The 22,754-nt window shown below is 43.4% G+C and overlaps 1 protein-coding gene across 3 annotated transcripts in view; it reads right to left on the bottom strand.

Annotated features, from left to right (window-relative positions):
* LOC119858047 (cytosolic phospholipase A2 epsilon-like) overlaps positions 1–22,409 on the bottom strand; it is a 61,982-nt gene extending 39,573 nt beyond the window's left edge. For 2 of the 3 annotated variants that reach the window (XM_038407886.2, XM_038407887.2), the window contains exons 1-4: positions 22,241–22,360; positions 21,756–21,842; positions 16,171–16,240; positions 1,499–1,635 (exon numbers count right to left, since the gene is read on the bottom strand). In XM_038407886.2, the coding sequence (XP_038263814.1) occupies positions 1,499–1,635; positions 16,171–16,240; positions 21,756–21,842; positions 22,241–22,267 (321 nt within the window). In that variant the 5' untranslated portion in view covers positions 22,268–22,360. Of the gene's footprint in view, positions 1–1,498; positions 1,636–16,170; positions 16,241–21,755; positions 21,843–22,240 lie in introns of all 3 variants that reach the window. The other variant, XM_038407884.2, reaches the window with a different exon arrangement.
* Between the last annotated feature and the right edge of the window lie 345 nt (positions 22,410–22,754).

The following is a 22,754-nucleotide window of genomic DNA, read 5'->3' as shown; positions in this document are numbered from 1 at the left end:
AGACCCACCTGAATAAATTGCTTAACACTTTATGTGTCATATTGTGACAGAGCTGCTACTAGAAACAGGAGTTCCTGGGTCTCAGTTCTGTATGCTATTGTTCATTATCTCAAGCTGTAGATAAATCTCTGTATTAAGCATCTTCGCATAACTTTCATATGACTTTATATTATGCCTCTTCATATAACCTTGTATTAGGTCTAGCCACATGTGACCTCTGTTTTCATGAAAACTTTGTATTGAGCCTTGGTATATGGGAACTTTGTATCAAATCCTTATATAAAAATTTTGTATTGAACCTTGGTATAATGTTATAGCCCCTAAGGATAGAATAAGATAGAAGAAAAATGTCTTTTTGCTAAGACTAGAATAAGATCTCCCCCTTTTTAATCAATTGCTCTGTTGAATGAATGAGGTGTGAACGAGCAAGGTGTGGAAGGCAAGCACCTCCAGACAGCTGCAACCATTGGAGAGGGGATGGAAGACAGACTCAAGAACATTAAAACTTGTCAAGTGGGCTCATTAAAGAAGATCAGACATAATGACGGCCTTGGGAGTTAGAAGCGACACCTTCTTTTGAAAAACACTTTGAAAGTAAATGTGGCAGCATTAAGACAACACCCAGAAGGAGGCGCCACAGATGACCAACAGACACAGATTTTGAATCTGGTATAGCCTTGCATGAGAGGGAAGCTGCTATAAATGTGAGGTGTCTTGTAGAGGACCTTGGGTCTCGTCTTGTCAACATCGGAGGATCGATCCAGATCGACAGAAGCCCGGCTCCACCCCTCTCCCATCTAACTCACTTGGCCAGTGAAGTTAAGGGGAGCAACTAGTTGGTAACAACAAGATGGAGTGCGCTTGTGTTTGTGTATGTGAGTGCATGAGTGTAATATATATCATATGCATATGATACAGTGTTGATTGATACATGTGTTATCAATAAATGTGGCACTTTGCCTTATCCCCCCCTGAAAAGATCCTATACAGTACTTTAAGTACAACGAAGCTACTACTCAATGAGAATTTGTTCTGATTGTGTAATGATTCTAATTTATATTTCATTTGTTGTCACTCTGCATTGTATCTCTCCATTGACAGAGCATCTATCAGATGTTGGTGTTATACACATAATAAATAAATATCCTTCAGGGGAATTGGGTGAGTGAAATCCAAACTAAGTCAGAATTTTCTAGCTCTCCAGCTTGTTAGTGTAATTTTCAATAAACTCAGTTGAGTTAGTTCACAACCAGAAAATAAATTATGTTTCTAACTTGCCTCTGGAGTCTTATTCCAAACACTAGACTCAAACTCCAAACATGTGTTACTGGAGTTGCTTACATGATTCAAAGAGGAATTTTAAGGGTACTTTTAGCATCTAGTAATTGAAGGGATATTATATACAGGATGCAGAAAATCTTGTCCTGGCTTTGTCTAGACCAGAAGGATCTGGCTACAGATGAGACACAAGAGAGAGTACTTGGCATTTTTTCTGCACCTTGACCTGACTCTGGATCCTGAAATAGAAGGTTTCATTCCACACTGGATCCCTGCAGTTCTTGATAGTTTTGGTCCGGACTTTTTCAGCTGAAGCGGTTGGCAACCACAGGCTCACGTAACAATCAGACTGGCTTACTATTGGAGAAAAGTACAGAATAATTGGCAATGTAGCAATTTATAACTATATATATGCACACAAACACATACACCCTATATATGTATGTGTGTGTGTATATATATATATATATATTATAACCAATAAGAAAATCCATAGTTACAAGGTTCTCTACATGAGATGGTATATCAGCTTGCATGTCACACATTTCTTAGTGCTTCAGGAGGATCTAGAGAAAAAAACCCTACCCTAAGCTTGTTGATGAAACATAAGAAAAGAAAATCTCTCTTCTTGGAATCTTATTTACATATCTGTAATTTAGAAATAGATATGGGTGAAACCGCAAGATTTAGATAAGCACTCCAATTTTTGACTTGTCACATAGGGAGCGCCATGGTCCTATCCTCCCTTCATGCCAATCAGTGGAACTGATCCTACTTAGGGTGGGAAGGAGTACACACTGAAATTCTTTAAGGGTAGCACAGTGGTTTGTGCTCTCTGTGACTCCTGGAGATAATAGGTAGATTCTCCTCTCACATTCATGTGAGGTTATGTCTATGCTATCACTTATGTTGGCAAAAGTGATGTCGCTTGGGGTGTTAATGTTCCAGTCCCCTGAGCGACATAAGTTACGCTGGCATAAACACCAGTGTGGACAGTGCTATGTTGGCGGGAGAGCTTCTCCTGCTGACATGCTATCACCATTCATTGGGGGTGGTTTAATTATGTCAATGGGAGCACTCTCTCTCATCAGCACAGAACAGCTACATGAAAGATCTTACAGCTGCATCGCTGTAATCTCTCTAGTGTAGACATAGCCACTGCTTCCGGGAGCCGTGTAGAGAAACAGCATGTGCAGAGCAGGACAAACCCCAGACTCCACTCCCTGGCTGGAGTGCCAGTGCAGGGCAAACCTCAGACCCTGCTACCCGGCAGGAGCTCGAGGGCCGGATTAAAAAGTCTGAAGGGCCTGATGTGGCCCCCAAGCCATAGTTTGCCCACCCGTCTTAGAAGAAGAGTGCCTATCCCAGGGAAAGAAGCTGCTATCCTCAGCAAGCAAGGCAACACTTAGCATTGTTCGCAAACTGATTCAATATCATATCTCAGTAGGTCACATAGCTCAACTACAGCTAGGTCACATAGCTCTGCAATCCAGGTAAATTGTTGGAAACATTCACCATCAGTCATGCTAAGTATGTCACTGTAGAATCAGAGGTGATGTGTCATCTCTCTCACTATACTAAGTTCATGAACTATGCCGGGGTGACCAAACGGTGGCTTGTGAGCAACATGCGGCTCTTTTAATAGAATCATAGAATATCAGGGTTGGAAGCGACCTCAGGAGGTCATCTCATCCAACCCCCTGCTCAAAGCAGGACCAATGCCCAACTAAATCATCCCAGCCAGGGCTTTGTCAAGCCTGACCTTAAAAACTTCTAAGGAAGGAGATTCCACCACCTCCCTAGGTAACGCATTCCAGTGTTTCACCACCTTCCTAGTGAAAACGTTTTTCCTAATATCCAACCTAAACCTCCCCCACTGCAACTTGAGACCATTACTCCTCGTTCTGTCATCTGCTACCACTGAGAACAGTCTAGATCCATCCTCTTTGGAACCTCCTTTCAGGTAGTTGAAAGCAGCTATCAAATCCCCCCTCATTCTTCTCTTCTGCAGACTAAACAATCCCAGTTCCCTCTGCCTCTCCTCATAAGTCATGTGTTCCAGTCCCCTAATCATTTTTGTTGACCTCCGCTGGACTCTTTCCAATTTTTCCACATCCTTCTTGTAATGTGGGGCTCAAAACTGGACACAGTACTCCAGATGAGACCTCACCAATGTTGAATAGAGGGGAATGATCATGTCCCTCGATCTGCTGGCAATGCCCCTACTTATACATCCCAAAATGCCATTGGCCTTCTTGGCAACAAGGGCACACTGTTGACTCATATCCAGCTTCTCGTCCACTGTAACCCCTACGTCCTTTTCTGCAGAACTGCTGTCTAGCCATTCAATCCCTAGTCTGTAGCAGTGCATGGGATTCTTCCGTCCTAAGTGCAGGACTCTGCACTTGTCCTTGTTGAACCTCATCAGATTTCTTTTGGCCCAATCCTCTAATTTGTCTAGGGCCTTTGTATCCTATCCCTACGCTCCAGCGTAACTACCTCTCCTCCCAGTTTAGTGTCATCTGCAAACTTGCTGAGGGTGCAAGCCACACCATCCTCCAGATCATTTATGAAGATATTGAACAAAACCGGCCCGAGGACCGATCCTTGGGGCACTCAACTTGATATCGGCTGCCCACTAGACATGGAGCCATTGATCACTACCCGTTGAGCCCGACAATCTAGCCAGCTTTCTATTCATTTTATAGTCCATTCATCCAGCCCATACTTCTTTAACTTGCTGGCAAGAATACTGTGGGAGACCGTGTCAAAAGCTTTGCTAAAGTCAAGGAACAACACGTCCACTGCTTTCCCCTCATCCACAGAGCCAGTTATCTCGTCATAGAAGGCAATTAGATTAGTCAGGCATGACTTGCCCTTGGTGAATCCATGCCGGCTATTCCTGATCACTTTCCTCTCTTCTAAGTGCTTCAGAATTGATTCCTTGAGGACCTGCTCCATGATTTTTCCTGGGACTGAGGGGAGGCTGACTGGCCTGTAGTTCCCAGGATCCTCCTCCTTCCCTTTTTTAAAGATGGGCACTACATTAGCCTTTTTCCAGTCGTCCGGGACTTCCCCTGATTGCCATGAGTTTTCAAAGATAATAGCCAATGGCTCTGCAATCACATCCGCCAACTCCTTTAGCACTCTCGGATGCAGCGCATCCAGCCCCATGGACTTGTGCTTGTCTAGCTTTTCTAAATAGTCCCAAACCACTTCTTTCTCCACAGAGGGCTGGTGCTTGTGGAGCTCCCCAGTCAAATCCCCGCCCCTCCCCCTGTTCTCTGCCAACCAGACTCAGGAATGGCAGGGTGGTGGAGCTGGAGCTACTGCCAGAGACAACTGGTGCTTGCTGGGGGCAGGGGGGGAAGACACAATTTAAAGGTTTGCCCCTCCCAACCAGCTTGAGTCATGCCCTCCCAGGTACACCCCCCTCTTACCCTCAATGGCCTCTCCCTGCAGCTCCCAGGTGTTAGCTCTGCAGGGAGAGGCAGTGGCAAACAACTGGGAGCTGCAGGGAGGAGCCACTGCTTTAGCTCCATGGGGTGAGGCAGCAGCAAAAGTAGTGGCTCTCCCTGCAGCTTGGCTACTGCCTCTCCCCATTGCCGCAGCTCCCAGCTTGCTGGCTCCAGCAGCTGCCATGCAGGGAGTGGGCCCGGCAGCACCATGTGCCTAGCTTGGAGGGAGATCTTGGGGCTTCAGACCCACAGGGCACACCTGCTGGAGCTCAGCGCTTCAGCAGGAGTGGGGCTGAAGCCCTGAGCCCGGGCAGGTGCCTTCCACAGGGCTGAGGTCCCGTGACCCTCCTCCCCGCAGGGCTGAAGCCCTGAGCCCCAGCAGGCGCACCCCGGATCTCAAACTTCTGAAGATTGTTGTATGCGGCTTGCAGGGTGAGTAAGTTTGGCCACCCCTGAGCTATACAATGGATGCCAGCAGCATTCTCCAACTATACAATAACCAATGACAGTCCATCAGTCGGCATCCATGCCAAGCTCTACTCTTTCAGACAGCAGTTTTTTACAAAGCCCACTTTAATTAGATGTTCAAGGTGAAGGTGAAACTTCTTGCAGAGTATAGAAAAGCTTTGCTAATTCATTCTGTGGTAAACCACAAGCCCATACTGAAAGTAGCTTTCCAGTTGTGCTGTTCATGCAGTCAGGTATCAGTGAGGTGTTCTCATGGGGAGGGCCAGTTCTGGTGGCATCATGGTCCCTGCAAGCCAATTGGGGAGCATTACTTCACTCCATGCTTTTACCCCTGGCACTGTCTAAAGACCCAAGACAAGGCTACTTACACTAGTTCTGATATTAAGTTCTTGCTCACTCCCAAATTGTGCAGTTTCTCATGTTTTTTAGACTGTAAACTCTTTGGGGGCAGAGACTGCCCTTTATTAAGTGTTTGTATGGTGCCCAGAACTGGCTGGGATCTTGAAGGGCTGCAACAATATAAATATTACAGAGTAACGATAATGACAATGCAAAGGAAGAGAGACTGCCTGATGAAAGTTAGAATAGCACTGAGCAAAGACCAAATATTTCAATTTATATATGCCACGCATTGGCTGTACAACAGAGGAGAAGGAGGAATTTCAGATAGTGCTGAACCAAGTCATAACTGAAGTACCACAAGCTGAGTTCCTGATCATCAGAGCAGATCTCAATGGCTCTGTGCGAGAACACAGCCAGGGCTATGATGATGGTCACAGAGGACAAGGCATAAATGAAGCTGGTGAGGAGGTCTTAGAGTTAGCCAGAGCTCATGGCCTAACTATTGCTAATACACACTTTGCAAAGAGGGAGGGTCACTTAATTAAGTACAAGAGTGGTGTCAACAGGTCCCAGACTGACTACTTCCTGATTAGAAGGAGAGATTTAAAAACCCTAGGAGATTGTAAAGTGATTCCAGGAGATCAGAATGCAGAGCAACAAATTGCTTTAACAGATTTCTCATGAAAATTCTAGGGGGGAATAAAAGTCAAGTTGTGCAACAAAGGATAAAATGATGGAGGCCCATGTGTAGGCAAGTTAATCAGAGATTTAAGGATGAGATGAAGATTGGACAATGACCGAACAACCATGATGACTCCAATGAGGTTCAGGGGAAAATATCCAAACATACTACAGAAAGTGCACAGCTGTGTGTGTATAAATGACAGGAGATGTAGTGATGTACTGGAGGCCATTCAGAAGGAGGAAAGGTTTAAGTGATGGCAGAAAGTAAGAATGGGGCAAAGTTATGAGGAATACAAGCTGGTAAAAAAAAAAAAAAAAGGTGAAAAGAGCAGTTGCAGAAGCTAAGAGCCAAATACTGAAAGACTTATATGTGGGTCTACTTACGAAGAAAGTGGGAAAAGGAATATACACATTAGCCAGTATCAGGCAAAGCAGCATGGAGGACCTGGGAATTGTAGTGAGCTGTAGCTCACGAAAGCTTATGCTCAAATAAATTTGTTAGTCTCTAAGGTGCCCCAAGTACTCCTTTTCTTAAAGTAAAAATGCTGGCAGATGGCGGAATCATTAGGAGAGGGCAGTTGTTTTATGAGAAACTGCTTACTGAAGAGAATCTGAGGAAATAGTGGGGGAAGTATGAGCAAACAAAAACCTCACAAGACTTATCACCAGGGTGGGGATTCAGATACCGATAAAAAAGATTAAATGTGGGACCAGATGGTGTATTAACCAAGGCATTTAAAGCACTAAGCCATGAGGGAGTGGTGATGATGACAAATGTCTTTAAATTAATCCTCCAAATTGGAAAAATGCCTGACGAATGGAAGAGGATCATATTCATCTCTATCTTCAAGGGTAAAGGAGATGTGAAAGAATGTAGTAATTACCAACTCATCAAGTTACTGAGTCACATGTGAAGTGGCTGGAAAGAACTATTGAGAAAAGACCTCGTGAGGAACTGGAGCATCAAGTATGCGTCAACCAATTTGCGTTTCTGCTGGGAATGTCAACAATGAAACCAGTGAATTGTCTATCCTTCTAAGGTAATGAGGGAATTGTGGGAAGGCATTGGAGGACTGTCAGGACCCAAGTGATTAAGCCTGGTCTCACTGCAAAGGAAGTCGCATAAATGAAAGCCTCACTCAGGCTTTAGTTTACAGCCCCAGACAAGCCCCACTAGCCCTGGTTGAAAGCACCACTGAACTCAGGTGAGAGGGTTTTGTATGTGAATCAGAAGGGAGCTAGGGCAACACCCAGGTAAAAGCCTTGGCTAATTCAGCAGTGAAGACATTCCCAAAAGTCCTAAAGTCCCCTGAATGTGTTGCTTGCTAGGACTCCCACAGCAGCCCCAGTGGAGACAAATAGGAGCAATGAGAATCTGGCCGTGACACCCATGATGACAGCAGCAAGAGCAGGACAATAGGCAGGAACCAGAAGTATCACTGTCAGTGGCCCTATCACAGGGTTTCAGTTAAATGCCAGTGGCAAGACCAGGGACTGATGTAACGCTCCTCTATCAGCCTGCAGAGAATGTCTCTTCACCCTCACTTATGCACTAACAGATGCAATCACTGCCAAGCTGCTGACAGGTGCTCTCTACAGTATTAGATTTCGGCATGAGCATGCACACCTACACACTCTTACAAAACACCCAACTTGAAATTCCCAGAGAGATGTAACCTAAGTAATTAAACATTGTTCGGAGATGACTTCATATTGGATGGGAGCCACATCATGGAGTGGGGCCTGTGACAGTGCTGAGAACCAGCAGCTGAACCAGTACCCTGTAAGCCCAATTCATTTTTCCATAGAAGGGGCTGACTGAGGGAAGCTGGGGCTAATTATTAGATCAGTCTGAGCTGGGAGAGCTAACAAGCTAGTTAACCCATTATCTGAAAAAGCAGAAAGGCACACAGGGAGAAAGTGCAAAGGGGGAACGAATGAAGAGAGGCTAGCAGGACTGGGGTAGAGGGAGATCTCTGCATGGAGAGATGTCTTGACTCTGGCAAAAGGGGATAATGTTTGTTTGTCACTGTAAACAGAGTTGCTGTGGAGGACCGTAAAGAGGTGGTGGGTGAGATAAATTACATATTAGTGTTTACAAACCAGAGGTGATAAGGCTATTTGTGTGAGAAGTCAGAAGTGGAGTGCCATGACCTGTCACAGGGCCAAAATCCCAAGTCAGGATTTTTAGCGATCAGTATGTAGGTCAAGAAAGCGTAAAAGCTCCTGACCAAACCAACAATGGTGATCACACCTGCATGAGCTAATGGAAGTTCATGATAAGAAGAGAAAATTTTGTACAAGTGGAAATGGAGAGAATAGTTAATGGACTGGTAACACTACAAAATTGGCAGTCCAGGAAGGCTGAATATTGATCAAAAAGAAAACAGCAGAAGCAAATACACTTGACTGGGAAGGCGACTAGCTCCTATATTGAACACAAAGCAGATTAAAAATTATAAAAGTTACCCAAAAATTGGCAGTCTTCTATTGGCACTCCAACCTGTAGGCACACTTACATTAGCTGCTAAGGCTCACTATCCAAGGAGAAAGGTAAGTCATAGCACTGAGATATGCTGAAGTAGTGGATGGTGATTAAGGCACTGTAGAATGTATTGTCTATATTAAGTTCTAATTAAAACACAATGGTTATGTACCTACTTTTCCATAGAGGCACATGATATTACACACAAAAAATATGGTAAGGTGTTTTTTTTTGGTTTTTTTTTTTTTTTGCTAAGGTTGAAAAGTCAAGCACTCAAAAATTAGGAACTTCCAGAATTAAGGTTACCTATGCAACCTCTATTTGGCCTCCTTGAACATATGTATTTTGATAGTCTTCAGTCACTTGATCACATACTGTTGTTTCCGTAGGACACCTACCACACTCAGCACAGAGGATGGATTGGGCTCACTGAATAAGCAGCTGTTCAGTTTTTTGTTTTATCCTCAATGCATGGCTCAGTGCTTTATTCAAACCCTGATTGGAATACAGAATGATTAATTTTCTCATGGGCTTTTCTAGAGTGCTCATCATTATCATATCTGAGAGCTTCATGTACATTAACTAATTTAGCTTCACAACTCTTCTGTGAGATGGGGGTGGGGTTCTCATCATTTTACTGGTGGGGAACAGAGGCACAGAAAGATTAAGGTTAAAAGTGTCTACTAATTTGGATACCCAATTTGAGTTGCTTACAGCCTGATTTTTCAGAGAACTCTACTTAGTATTATTGTTATTAATTATTATTATTATAAATCTGCCTCTGACTTCCTTCTCCTTATTCCCATAAGAATCTCTAAGACCATGATTAGAGGATATTTGGGCTAGAGCCATAAAAAGACTTAGGAGCACAAGTCCAATATTTAGGGACAACCAAGATCCTCAAAACCCCACTCAGCGGCTGCCTAACTCTTTAGGCACTGAAATTTCTGCCAGCAGGCATGTGCTCAGTCTAGATACCTGGATGCCTAAGTCCCAAAGGAATCCTCAAATGAGGTGTTCCCCCACCTGCAAAGCCCACACTGATGGCACTCACTAACCACTCCTAAATTCACATGCCGCTGTGACCAGTCCCTTTATAACTTTTTTAGTTAAGTGGCTAGGACACCCACCCAGGATCTGAGAGACCCAAATTCATTCTCACCTCTGCCTGATGAGAAGGAGTTTGAGCTTGGTCTCTCCATCCCTGCACAGTGCTCTACTCACTGGGGTAAGGAGTATTCTGGGCTAGGTTGGTTTCAATCTCTCCTGTTGAAGCTGTTCTACTGTGTATGAATCATTAAATATGTGTTGGGCCAGAAAAAGAGTGAGAATGACTCTATAGCCCACTGGTTAGGCACTGGGATCATATAATCATAGAATATCAGGGTTGGAAGGGACCTCAGGAGGTCATCTAGTCCAACCCCCTGCTCAAAGCAGGACCAATGCCCAACTAAATCATCCCAGCCAGGGCTTTGTCAAGCCTGACCTTAAAAACTTCTAAGGAAGGAGATTCCACCACTTCCCTAGGTAACGCATTCCAGTGTTTCACCACCTTCCTAGTGAAAATGTTTTTCCTAATATCCAACCTAAACCTACACCACTGCAACTTGAGACCATTACTCTTCGTTCTGTCATCTGCTACCACTGAGAACAGTCTAGATCCATCCTCTTTGTAACCCCTTTACAGGTAGTTGAAAGCAGCTATCAAATCCCCCCTCATTCTTCTCTTCTGCAGACTAAACTATCCCAATTCCCTCAGCCTCTCCTCATAAGTCATGTGTTCCAGTCCCCTAATCATTTTTGTTGCCCTTCACTGGACGTTTTCCAATTTTTCCACATCCTTCTTGTATTGTGGACACAATACTGGACACAATACTCCAGATGAGACCTCACCAATATCGAATAGAGGGGAACGATCAAGTCCTTCGATCTGCTGGCAATGCCCGTACTTATACATCCCAAAATGCCATTGGCCTTCTTGGCAACAAGGGCACACTGTTGTCTCACATCTAGCTTCTTATCTACTGTAACCTCTAGGTCTTTTTCTGCAGAACTGCTGTCTAGCCATTCGGTCCCTAGTCTGTAGCAGTGCATGGGATTCTTCCGTCCTAAGTGCAGGACTCTGCACTTGTCCTTGTTGAACCTCATCAGATTTCTTTTGGCCCAATCCTCTAATTTGTCTAGGGCCCTCTGTATCCTATCCCTATCCTCCAGCGTAACTACCTCTCCTCCCAGTTTAGTGTCATCTGCAAACTTGCTGAAGTTGCAATCCACACATCCTCCAGATCATTTATGAAGATATTGAACAAAACCGGCCCGAGGACCGATCCTTGGGGCACTCAACTTGATATCGGCTGCCCACTAGACATGGAGCCATTGATCACTACCCGTTGAGCCCGACAATCTAGCCAGCTTTCTATTCATCCAGCCCATACTTCTTTAACTTGCTGGCAAGAATACTGTGGGAGACCGTGTCAAAAGCTTTGCTAAAGTCAAGGAACAACACGTCCACTGCTTTCCCCTCATCCACAGAGCCAGTTATCTCGTCATAGAAGGCAATTAGATTAGTCAGGCATGACTTGCCCTTGGTGAATCCATGCTGGCTATTCCTGATCACTTTCCTCTCTTCTAAGTGCTTCAGAATTGATTCCTTGAGGACCTGCTCCATGATTTTTCCAGGGACTGAGGGGAGGCTGACTGGCCTGTAGTTCCCAGGATCCTCCTCCTTCCCTTTTTTAAAGATGGGCACTACATTAGCCTTTTTCCAGTCGTCCGGGACTTCCCCCGATCGCCATGAGTTTTCAAAGATAATAGCCAATGGCTCTGCAATCACATCCGCCAACTCCTTTAGCACTCTCGGATGCAGCGCATCCAGTCCCATGGACTTGTGCTTGTCCAGCTTTTCTAAGTAGTCCTGAACCACTTCTTTCTCCACAGAGGGCTGGTCACCTCCTCCCCATGCTGTGCTGCCCAGTGCAGTAGTCTGGGAGCTGACCTTGTTCGTGAAGACAGAGGCAAAAAAGCATTGAGTACATTAGCTTTTTCCACATCCTCTGTCACTAGGTTGCCTCCCTCGTTCAGTAAGGGGCCCATACTTTCCTTGATTTTCTTCTTGTTGCTAACATACCTGAAGAAACCCTTCTTGTTACTCTTAACACCTCTTGCTAGCTGCAACTCCCGGTGTGATTTGGCCTTCCTGATTTCACTCCTGCATGCCCGAGTAATATTTTTATACTCTTCCGTGGTCATTTGTCCAATCTTCCATTTCTTGTAAGCTTCTTTTTTGTGTTTAAGATCAGCAAGGATTTCACTGTTAAGCCAAGTTTCAGAGTAGCAGCCGTGTTAGTCTGTATTCACAAAAAGAAAAGGAGTACTTGTGGCACCTTAGAGACTAACAAATTTATTAGAGCATAAGCTTTCGTGAGCTACAGCTCACTTCATTGGATGAAGTGAGCTGTAGCTCACGAAAGCTTATGCTCTAATAAATTTGTTAGTCTCTAAGGTGCCACAAGTACTCCTTTTCTTTTTACTGTTAAGCCAAGTTGGTCGCCTGCCATATTTACTATTCTTTCTACACATCGGGATGGTTTGTCCCTGTAACCTCAATAAGGATTCTTTAAAATACAGCCAGCTCTCCTGGACTCCTTTCCCCTCATGTTATTCTCCCAGGGGATCCTGCCCATCAGTTCCCTGAGGTTGTCAAAGTCTGCTTTTCTGAAGTCCAGGGTCCGTATTCTGCTGCTCTCCTTTCTTACTTGCGTCAGGACTTGAACTCGACCATCTCATGGTCACTGCCTCCCAGGTTCCCATCCACTTTTGCTTCCCCTACTAATTCTTCACGGTTTGTGAGCAGCAGGTCAAGAAGAGCTCTGCCCTTAGTTGGTTCCTCCAGCACTTGCACCAGGAAATTATTCCCTACACTTTCCAAAAACTTCTTGGATTGTCTGTGCACCGCTGTATTGCTCTCCCAGCAGAAATCAGGGTGATTGAAGTCTCCCATGAGAACCAGGACCTGCAATCTCGTAACTTCCATTAGTTGCTGGAAGAAAGCCTCGTCCACTTCATCCCTCTGGTCCGGTGCTCTATAGCAGACTCCCACCACGACATCACCCTTGTTGCTCACACTATTAAACTTAATCCAGAGACTCTCAGATTTTTCTGCAGTTTCATACCGGAGCTCTGAGCAGTCATACTGCTCTCTTACATACAATGCAACTCCCGCACCTTTTCTGCCCTGCCTGTCGTTCCTAAACAGTTTATATCCATCCATGACAGTATTCCAGTCATGTGAGTTATCCCACCAAGTCTCTGTTATTCAAACAGAGATGTCAGAAACCCAGGTTCCAGTCCTTCCACTCTAGTGCTATGCCTTTCTCTTCGGCCTTGACAAATGCAGTCTTGTCCCACTCATATCCACTCAGAATGCCACTCCAAAGTAATTTTCCTAGCCCGATGCTTTGACCGTGTCTTTCCGCTTTTTGAATCTCTTCACTGGATCCACCTTCTCTGTCGTATCAAAAGTAAAAGTTGCTTTGTCTTCACTTTCAAGGCCCTTCATTGTCAATCCCCACCCTACCTCTCATCTACTCATGTTGTCAATGCTCACCTCCCATCAGCCCATGATGCCAACTTGTGAAATTTTCAAACAAGCACCTTTATGCTTTCTCCCAAGTAGCCCCTAACACTTGGGAGGTGCTCCCTGTAAACATCTTCAAGGCAACCTCATTGTCAACTTTCAAATCACTCCTCAAAACTCTCCTTACATTGATGCCTACAAAAACATAATAATGGTTGGGCAGCTGGTGTGCAAAGACCTCTGTCAATTATGCTGATTAATATTTTCTTATTGCTTTCTTGTGCTTCCCTGGCTGTCTGTATCCATCTGTTGGCTTTTGTCTTATACTTAGATTGTGAGCTCTGTGTTTGTACAGCTCCTCGCACAATGGGATCCTAGGAGCCTTAGTCATGGAACATGGTGTTCCAAATGTCAGTATGGAAACGCAGTAGCATTTGCTGATAATGCCTGTTACTTGTACTTTATCTGCATGTAAAAAACTCTTCTGAAAATAATTAAAATAGTTAACATTTACAGCACACTGAACATATTTCAATCCTTGTACAGCATAAACAAACTAATCCTCAGCATCTCTAACAAGTATGTATTTAAATATTATTCTAATTTTTCAGATAGAATCTGAAACAGAGATAGATGGGTCGCCCTTGGCTACAGAGTGAGGCAGCAGTTAAGCTGGGACTAGACCTTAGACGTGTCCTTGATTACAGTCAATTATTCACACCAAGTCATTCAGCCGCATTTTTAATTCTTGTCTAACTGGTCTCATTAAAAATCCTTTTGAACCAGGTATTACTTGGGCAATCACCAAACTAATCTGTTTGCTGCTGTAGCTTCCTGCTTGTGGACAGCTCAGTCACAAGGGCAAGGTTCTTTTTCAGCACATATTTGTGTCTCTTCCTCTGTCCATATCTTGTGATTATTAGAAGCTGTCTTACAGTAGCATCTAGAGACCCTAATTGATATCAAGGCCCCCCTTAGGCCTGGCACTGTACAAACACATGTAAGAGCTTACATTCTAAATAGACATGACAAAGGAAGTATTATTATTCACAATTTACACAGAGGGAATTGAGGCATCGAGAGATCAGTTGACTTGCTAGGTCTTATATACTTTCCAAGAAACTGGTTTGTATATAAACGCCATATGATCTCAGGAGAATAAGTCCTGTAGTATATAGAACTATCTGGGACAAAAGTTCCAAGAGATCTCTTGATTATTATGAGTGAATGATTGAAGTGGTTTCTGGCTCCTATGCAGTTGATTCCAAGCAATCTTCTCCGAAATCCTTCCTGTCCCACAAGTAAAGGAAGACAGAAGGCAGAAGATTCTGAAAGTGAATTGCTGACTAAGTGATGTAGGGTGGAGAGGTTTGTTTTTGTGAAACATTGGTACACCTTCTATGGGAGGTTGTATAGTTTGGATAGTGTCCACCTTAGCAGAAGGGGAACCTATCTACTCAAGGACAGACTGGCTAGAATATCAGGAGGGCGTTAAACTAATAATAATAATAATAGGGGAGGGTAAAAAAGGGAAGATATGAGCACTGATTTAGCACAGACTAAAGATATTTAGAACAAAATTAATCAAAGAACCAAAGGATATGAAGAGAAGAAATTATTTAATTGCCTAAACAGCAATGTTAGGAGCCTGGCTAACAAACGAGGAATTGTGATATGATTTATGAGCATAAATTCAATCTAGTTGGTATTACTGAAACCTGGTGGGATGAGTCACACTATTGGAATGTTAAAATCAATGGTTATAACCTATTCAGGAAAGATCAAGTGGGCAAAAGGGGAGAGGGAATGCACTCTGTCAAAATGGCATTACCTGTTTCCAAATAACTGATAACTCAGAAAAAAGCATCTTGAGTGTTTATGGATCAATGTTCTAACACATAACAAGCAGAAGATAGAGTATTAGTTGGGGTCTACTACAGACCAACAAATCACACTAGGGAACAGGATGACTGACTACTTATGCATCTATTTATAATGTGTAGGGAAAAAAGCTGCTTGATCATGACTTCAATCTGAGAGACACATGCTGGAGATCTCTCATGCTGCCAGTACTAAAACATCCTAGGAATTTCTAAATATTATATAGATGACATTTTCCTAACTTAAAAAGTGTTGCATCTAAGACAGGGGAATTTTATATTAAACCTCATCTTCACAGATAAATAGGAACTGATCACAGAAATAAAAGTTAATGGAAGCTTAGGTACAAGTGATCATTACTTGATCACATTTATAATGTGGAAAAGGAATAAAGTCCAGACCAATTATATATATACTTGGGGTTTTCAAAGGGCCAATTTCCACAAATCTGAGAACAATTATGAGCCAGATCAGCTGTGAGGAGGAAGTTAATGAGGAAAATATGAATGATAATTGGGAATTGTTTAAGAACACTTTACTAGAAGCCCAAAAAGCCACAGTCCCACAGTCATAGCACAATGGGGTCCTGGCTCCATGACAGGTGCTACTACAATATAAATAAATAAATAATAATTTGATTGTCTGATTATAGTTTGGCAATATTCTGAACACGTATGATAGCCCAGACACTCTTCACTACTCCAAATATTTGTGATAAACTGCACTTCTACTGTATTTGGGTAACAATACAGTTATTTGTCCTCATGGAACTGGACCGTAGATAATATTCTCGGGAAATAATTTGGGTGCATGGGTCCATTTCACAACACACACATGGCCAAATTCATTGCTGCTTTAGTCATTCTGCTGATTTAACTGACGTCAGATTCATCCTTGGAATTAAGTTACCTCACAAATGAATCACCCTTGTTGCTCATCTGTATTCCCAGTAATTCTAGAACTATGAGGAGCCCCAAAGGAACAGTAAAGGTACTCACAAAAGTCTCCCTGAGGAAGATTTCTCATTCGTATGATTCTTACGGTGAGCAAGTAGCAAAGCGATGCTTCCTTAGTAGAAAAATGACACATAAAATACATGTGTGAACATTATCATATGGAATGTTTTTATTTATTGTAATTTATAACAACGCATTAAAAGGAGCCCGACTGCTACTCATGGAGCCTATTTAAAATAACAAATTGGTCAAAAATAAGACCCACCAAAAAAAAAAAAAAAATCCCAGAAAACTCCACCCTTAACATAACTCAGTAAAAGATGGAACTTTCCCTACTGAAACTCCATCCCTCATTTTACAAAAATCACTCCTATTGGACCCCAAACTCTTCAGCTGCCCAGGCAAGATGTAGAGCAGAGAAGAAAGGCATAGGAAAGAAATAACCAACAGATGAGGAACCTTAATTAGCCAACAATACAATTTTCATATATTAATCATCTAAGACAGTTTCTGGATTGAAATTGTCTCTCGTACCTAAAACATCCCAGCATGACATTGAGATTAAACAAAGTCAGGAATATTCTCTTTGGTTTTGTGTGATGGTTTAAAAAATCCTGTGGTGTTTTAGAATCAAATTCAAGGCCCATTTAGAGACTTCTACTTTTTATGCAGTTTTTTGATGAAAGGAGAAAAAATTAGAAAAACTTTGGTTTGTTTATTTCAAAAGGTAGAATTTTAATTTTGTAAGAACTAGTGGCCACCAATACAGACCACATGGTTAGTTTCTCTCCTGTATTAGGTGAGTGGCAACTAATCATAGCAAATCTCTTTGTAGTGTAGGCCTGCCACTTAGGCCTCCTTTACTCTCAGCATGGTAAGGAATTCTTCATCCTAGCATTTGTGGAAGTCCTAGTGTAGATTGGATGATGGTGCTTTTCCCTCTGTGTGGTCTGGGCTTTCTCTATGACTGTGTGGGGCCTTGAGTAAGTCTGAAAAATGTCATTCTAAAAAGTCTTCCTGGCTTGTGTTTCCACAGCACCCAGATTCAGTCTGGAACCTCAACCTCTCTTGCTTTCTGCCAATAAACCATCAGAAAGGGAAACTCTCAAAGCCAAAGTCTTGCAGGGTACGTCTACACAGCCCACAGCAGCGAGTCTCAGAGCCAAGGTCAACAGATACAGGCTCATGGACTTGCTCTACGGCACTAAAAACACCTGTGTAGATGTTGCAGCTCAGTCGGAGCTCAGGCTCTGAAGCTCATCCCTCTCCCTAGGCTTCAGAGCCTGAGCTCCAGCCGGAGCCTGAATGTCTACATAGCTGTTTTTAGCACTGTAGCATGAGCCCAAGTCTGTCAACCTGGGCTCTGAACTCACTGCTGCTCGCTATGTAGACATACCCTCCAAGGCAAAAGCAGCTCCAAGAAGTCTTTCCATCTCCCTCCTTGTACTTCTTCAAAGGAGGGAGAGATATGCAGTAATCTTCCCTATTCATCCTACTCCGAGATATTGGAATCACTTTGAAGTGGTAGTCACTGGTAGTCCTTTAACAAGCCAGTCTCCAAGACAAGAGAAAATGAGATTTACTCTTTATAGGGGAGGGCAATTCAGAGAGATCTTGCTCTTTCATTCCAAAATGCTGCATATGGTCCAGTCCTACCAGCAAAATGGCAGACATTAAAGTTACCCTAGCAAAGGCCATGAACAAAATAGCATCTCCTGAAACCAGGAACCCTAGCCATTTGCACTATTAAATAGCAGTTCCTTCATGCTCCTAGGACTTTTACCCCACTGGAGGTTAATATTCCCTTTAAATAAAGCCTTAAACAAACAAATACCCCCACCCCCAAAAAAACCCACTAAACTGCACCCCCCAAATGGAAGGAGCCCTTTGTAATAATTATGAGCTGGCCTCAGCTTAGATAGAAGCAACCCTTTTCAACTCCTTCAGTGTGTTTCCTAGTGTTAGTGGCAAACATACAAGAAGGCAAAAATAGCTACTCAAGAGCGCTAAAGGAAGATAAAGAGGATCTCAGTTAATGCCAATTTCACATTCCTAATGGGATTTCAAATGACACAATAAAACTTTCTGGTAATGAATTAGACAGAAAAGACAAGTGGGATTTCTTCTGTAAATGGTCACACTTCTTATATAGCCAATGCCACAGACCTGGACATGCTTTCCTAAAATGAATACAATCACTATCGTGCTACAACAGGCAGTGATTGACCACCTCCACCATACCCAGGAATCAGGCAAACATTTGTGCATAAAGATGAGCCTTTCATTGTATTATGCTCTGCAGTTAGATGGTTACTTGGTTTATGCCTTGGGCTAAATGTTATTAACACAGGAAGCTTCCCTATACCTCTGTCAGGTAAGCATTTTCATCATATTACAGATGGGCTGAGTCACACAGACATAAAATGACTTGCCCAAGGTCACACAGGAAGTCTGAGGCAGAGACAGGGAATAGAATCCAGATCTCCCATCTCACAAGCCTGTGCCTTAACCAACTGTCCTTCATAGTTTACTATGGAAAAGTGAACATGTTTGACCTTGTTTTATACCAGTGTTAACACTGGGACTTCAGAATTTCAATTCAAGAATTCAGTGCTGCCAACTCCTGCAATTTTACCTCAAGCCTCACCATATTTGGTGTTTATCCTAAAGCCTCAGCTTCTGGAGTTATGTGACTATATAAGACTCTCTGCTTTCATTAAAAAAAAAGTTTCTAGCTCTTATGGTGGCAGAAAAAAACTTGAAAATGTGAATTCAAACAGTTCAAAAGCTAGAGGCAAATACCCCCTCCCCCCATGTATTACTTTTTAAAAAAAAATCTCATGATTGCTAAATGCTTGGGGGTGGCAATTCTGAGCATTACTAAAGTTGCTACATTTAGATGAGGCTGTGAGAAGAGGAGCAGAGAGTTGAAGTGATGGGGAGGAGCTTTGTACTGAATACACACAGTTTTCCTACTGGTTTAACTGTTTCTGTTCAGAAGCTTAAGCTATACAGTTCTAAGCATCTTTGTATCCCAGAATCCGCATCCACACAAGGGCGTTGTACCACTTTAATTGTGTCTGTTGCAAAACAAAAGGATATTTCAAAACAGATACAGTTAAAGCAGTACAAAAACTGTTGTAAGACCAGGTTTTACATTCCTTGTTAGTTGCTCTTCCAGCTATATTACATCCCCTTTTTAAGAGCCAGCATGCAAGATATACACCCCCTGAATGCCAAATCAGTGCAAATTATACTATGTTCCCACTTACATCAACTTGCAGACCTAACAGGTAACTTGTCACTATTTGTCTGCTCTCAGTTAGACTTTTAAAATGAGAAGACCCCTCCATTGAAGTTGCCAGAGTACCTCTACTGATAGTGATTTACATATTTTTGGACAATTTATGAAATTATATGAACAAATATTTTATACCCTATGGATTTCTGTGGAATTTAAACTTTTCGTGTACAGAAAAGAGGCCAATTTCCCCACGTTTCCCATGAGTCGTATTCCTGAGTCACATTTTATTATAGACACCATTAGTGAACTTGAGATAGCTTTTCATTTAAATCCACCCAGTTTTGCTTTGAGACAACAGATGTATATAATGTATAGCCAGCAGTAAGCAATCCAGCAATGGACAGAAATATTTGCATTGATATTTCTAATGTGTAATAAACACAAATGTAAATCTGTAACTGATTCCCAAACAATCCTGCAGGCATCACCGCTTTCTTCCCTCAGAAGCCTTTTATTGTGATGACTTTCCTTCCAGCAGAGCTTGAAGGAACATTTGTTTTGGAAGTTGGGGTTTATCATTAAAAAAACAAAGGACTTTAAACAATCTTGTTAGGAATGTGAGACACTGGGCCACAATCTCCTTTCACTTTGGTATAAATGAGGAGTAACTCGATTAAAGTTAGTGCAGATATGCTGGTGTAAAAATGATATAAGTGAACCAAGAATCAGGCCCACTGTCTATGATAGTTACTCCTGGGGGAATTCTGTGCCACTGCACATGTGCAGAATTCATGTCCCCTGCAGGTTTCTTTGCTTCACCACAGAAAAATGGCTTTCTGACAAGGAAGCAAAGGGAAGCCACAAGAGTGGTCAGACGACCCTCCCCAGCAGTATGTTTTCCCTGCCTAGGGAAGCTGGCAGAGAGGTAAATCACTTTGGGACTGGGGAAGACCTAGCTGGTGGCTCCTACCCTGCGCCGGGCTCATCTGCTAGTTCCGGCTGGCTGGGAAAGACAGGACTTCTTCTTCCCCTTCACGGCATCCAGAGCCGGGTCAGACTCATCCCCACATTTCTCCCCAGGCTGCAGGAAGTTGTACTAACTACCCCCTCCCGCACTTCCTGCACCCATCACTCCTCAACTGCACGGAGAGCTGCTCGCCATCTGATTAATCCCTGTGCATCCAGACCCCTTCAAAACCAGATCCTCCCACCGAGCCTCACTCCCCATACTCAGAACTCCCCCTGCACCTGAACCACCCTGATGAGCCACCCACATCCAGATCTCCACTCCATTGAGCTCCACCCCACACTCTTCCAGCATCTGGACCCCTCCACTGAACCCCCCATACCCAGACTCCCCTGCTGAGCTCTATTCCCCCCTCACCCAGACCCTTCCACTGCTGAGCCCCAATTACTTTCACCTGGATCCCCCCTGCAGAGTCCCTTTATCATTGCACCCAGAACCCCCCAACAAGACCCTCTGCATCCAGATCTCCCCCACCACATGGATCCCCCTCTGAGCCACCAACACCCAGGTTGTGCCACACAGAACCCTCTCAACCCATATCAGGATCCCCCCACACTAAGCCCTTCCACACTTGGATCTTGCCGGGTTGAGCCTGCCTGCCCACACCTGGTGCACCTGACATGGAGGGGCAGGGCCCTGGGGTGTTTCTGGGGCAGGCCCAGTCCTTGCACTGTTGCAAAGAGTCGGGTGCAATCTCACCACTGAGTCCATGTCCCAGTGGGGAGCAGCAGAGTGATCTCCCACCTCTGCGCAGCCAGTGGCCTGTGCTCTCCAATGCAATGTTGGAGCCTCCACATTTATTTGACAAATAAAATTTACAGAATTTTGCAGAATTTTAAATATTTTGGTGCAGAATTTTAAATTTTGTTGCAGAATGCCCTCAGGCGTAATGATAGTAAATAATATACAATGGTGAGTCCACCTAAATGAATCCCTTTTAAAGGAATGAAGCTATGAAATTAATATATGTTGCCTGTTACAAACCAAACAGAGAGAAATATAGCACAAAAGAATGATTGGATTCAGATAGTGCTTAATTTATAATGAAAGAGATGCTGGAGCTCAAGCAATTAGGTGCCAGGGCTCAAGCAATTTTTTTACATTCATAACTGGTGCAGCAAGTTGAACTGCCAAGACTAGAGGTGTCAGGACTCAGCCCTGGCAAGCCCTGGCACAAATTAAGCTCTGGATTCAGATGATAAACATAAGGAAATTTCAACCTGGAACCTAATATCACTAAATATTCAAACACTTTGATAATCAGTAAATTCATCCCAAAACTCCTTCCCCCACTCGCCCTCAAAAAGATCCATAAACTTATTTATTCTCTCCAAAATGTTGTCTATTTTATGGTACCTTATAGTTAGCATCCCACTGTACTGCTTGCTGCTTCGTCCATTTAGTTCCTACATTTCCCAATGGGTCTGTTTTGCTGTTTAAGTCCTGAGAGGGGGAAAAGAAGCAAGAATGGGAAAGTGGTAATATTTGAAAATATTTTTCCAATTTCATATTATAAATTCATAATTGCAGCACCATATTTTGACTTCAAAGTGTGGAGCTGCTGCTTATTCACTCCCAGTATGGCACAGGTCAGTCTGTACTTCCTTTTTGTTTTTATTGACAAGGCTGCGAGTAAAAGTGGGAAAAAAAGTGGAAAAAAAGATGGAAGTGTCAACCATTTCTATAAAATATGGTAAGGGTGCTAACTCCTCACAACTGTAGATGTCAGGGGAACAGCAACCCTGCCTGATAAGGCAGGACTGAAACTCCATGCACTCAGTTGTGCAGTTCTGGATCAGGATCTCAACAAATCTTATTTGGTTTTCTTTATTTTTTCTTACCTCATGGAAGCCAGCAGGTGATTCCATTGTGGTCTCTGCTACATTCAAGTCAGGCACTATCAATGGTACTTAAGTACTAGGTTCCACAGCTCGCAGTGATTCCTGAAACATATGTACAGACTTGAAAACAGCTGGAGTTGCTGAGTAGGTGCTGTATACATGTTGACACAGAGCCCTACCCATCTGTGATTCTCTTAACAGAAAGAATCCCCGCCCACTTTCCTCACAATAAGCAAGTCTGTTGCAAGAGCGGGATATTCTTTTGCAGCTGAAGTGATGGAGGAACAGGATATGCAGAGGCCAAAGGGGCACATACTTTGTGTTTTTAGGCACTGCCATTACAGGGAGCAGTGGGAAGCAGTGTTGCACTCCTTTGAGGTTCAAATCCCACCGCTCTCCTGTTGCAATGAGGACAGAGAGTGGGAGCAAGTTGCTACAGCCATTAAGAGAAGGCCTGATACTTGTGCCCTGCCCAATGTCCAGCCAGCTTGGTTCCACTCCCTCCCAGATCACC

This window comes from Dermochelys coriacea, chromosome 6, assembly GCF_009764565.3.
Source record: "Dermochelys coriacea isolate rDerCor1 chromosome 6, rDerCor1.pri.v4, whole genome shotgun sequence".
NCBI lineage: Eukaryota > Metazoa > Chordata > Testudines > Dermochelyidae > Dermochelys > Dermochelys coriacea.
Note: the sequence above shows the minus strand (reverse complement) of the source record. Positions and strands in the feature narration are given on the sequence as shown.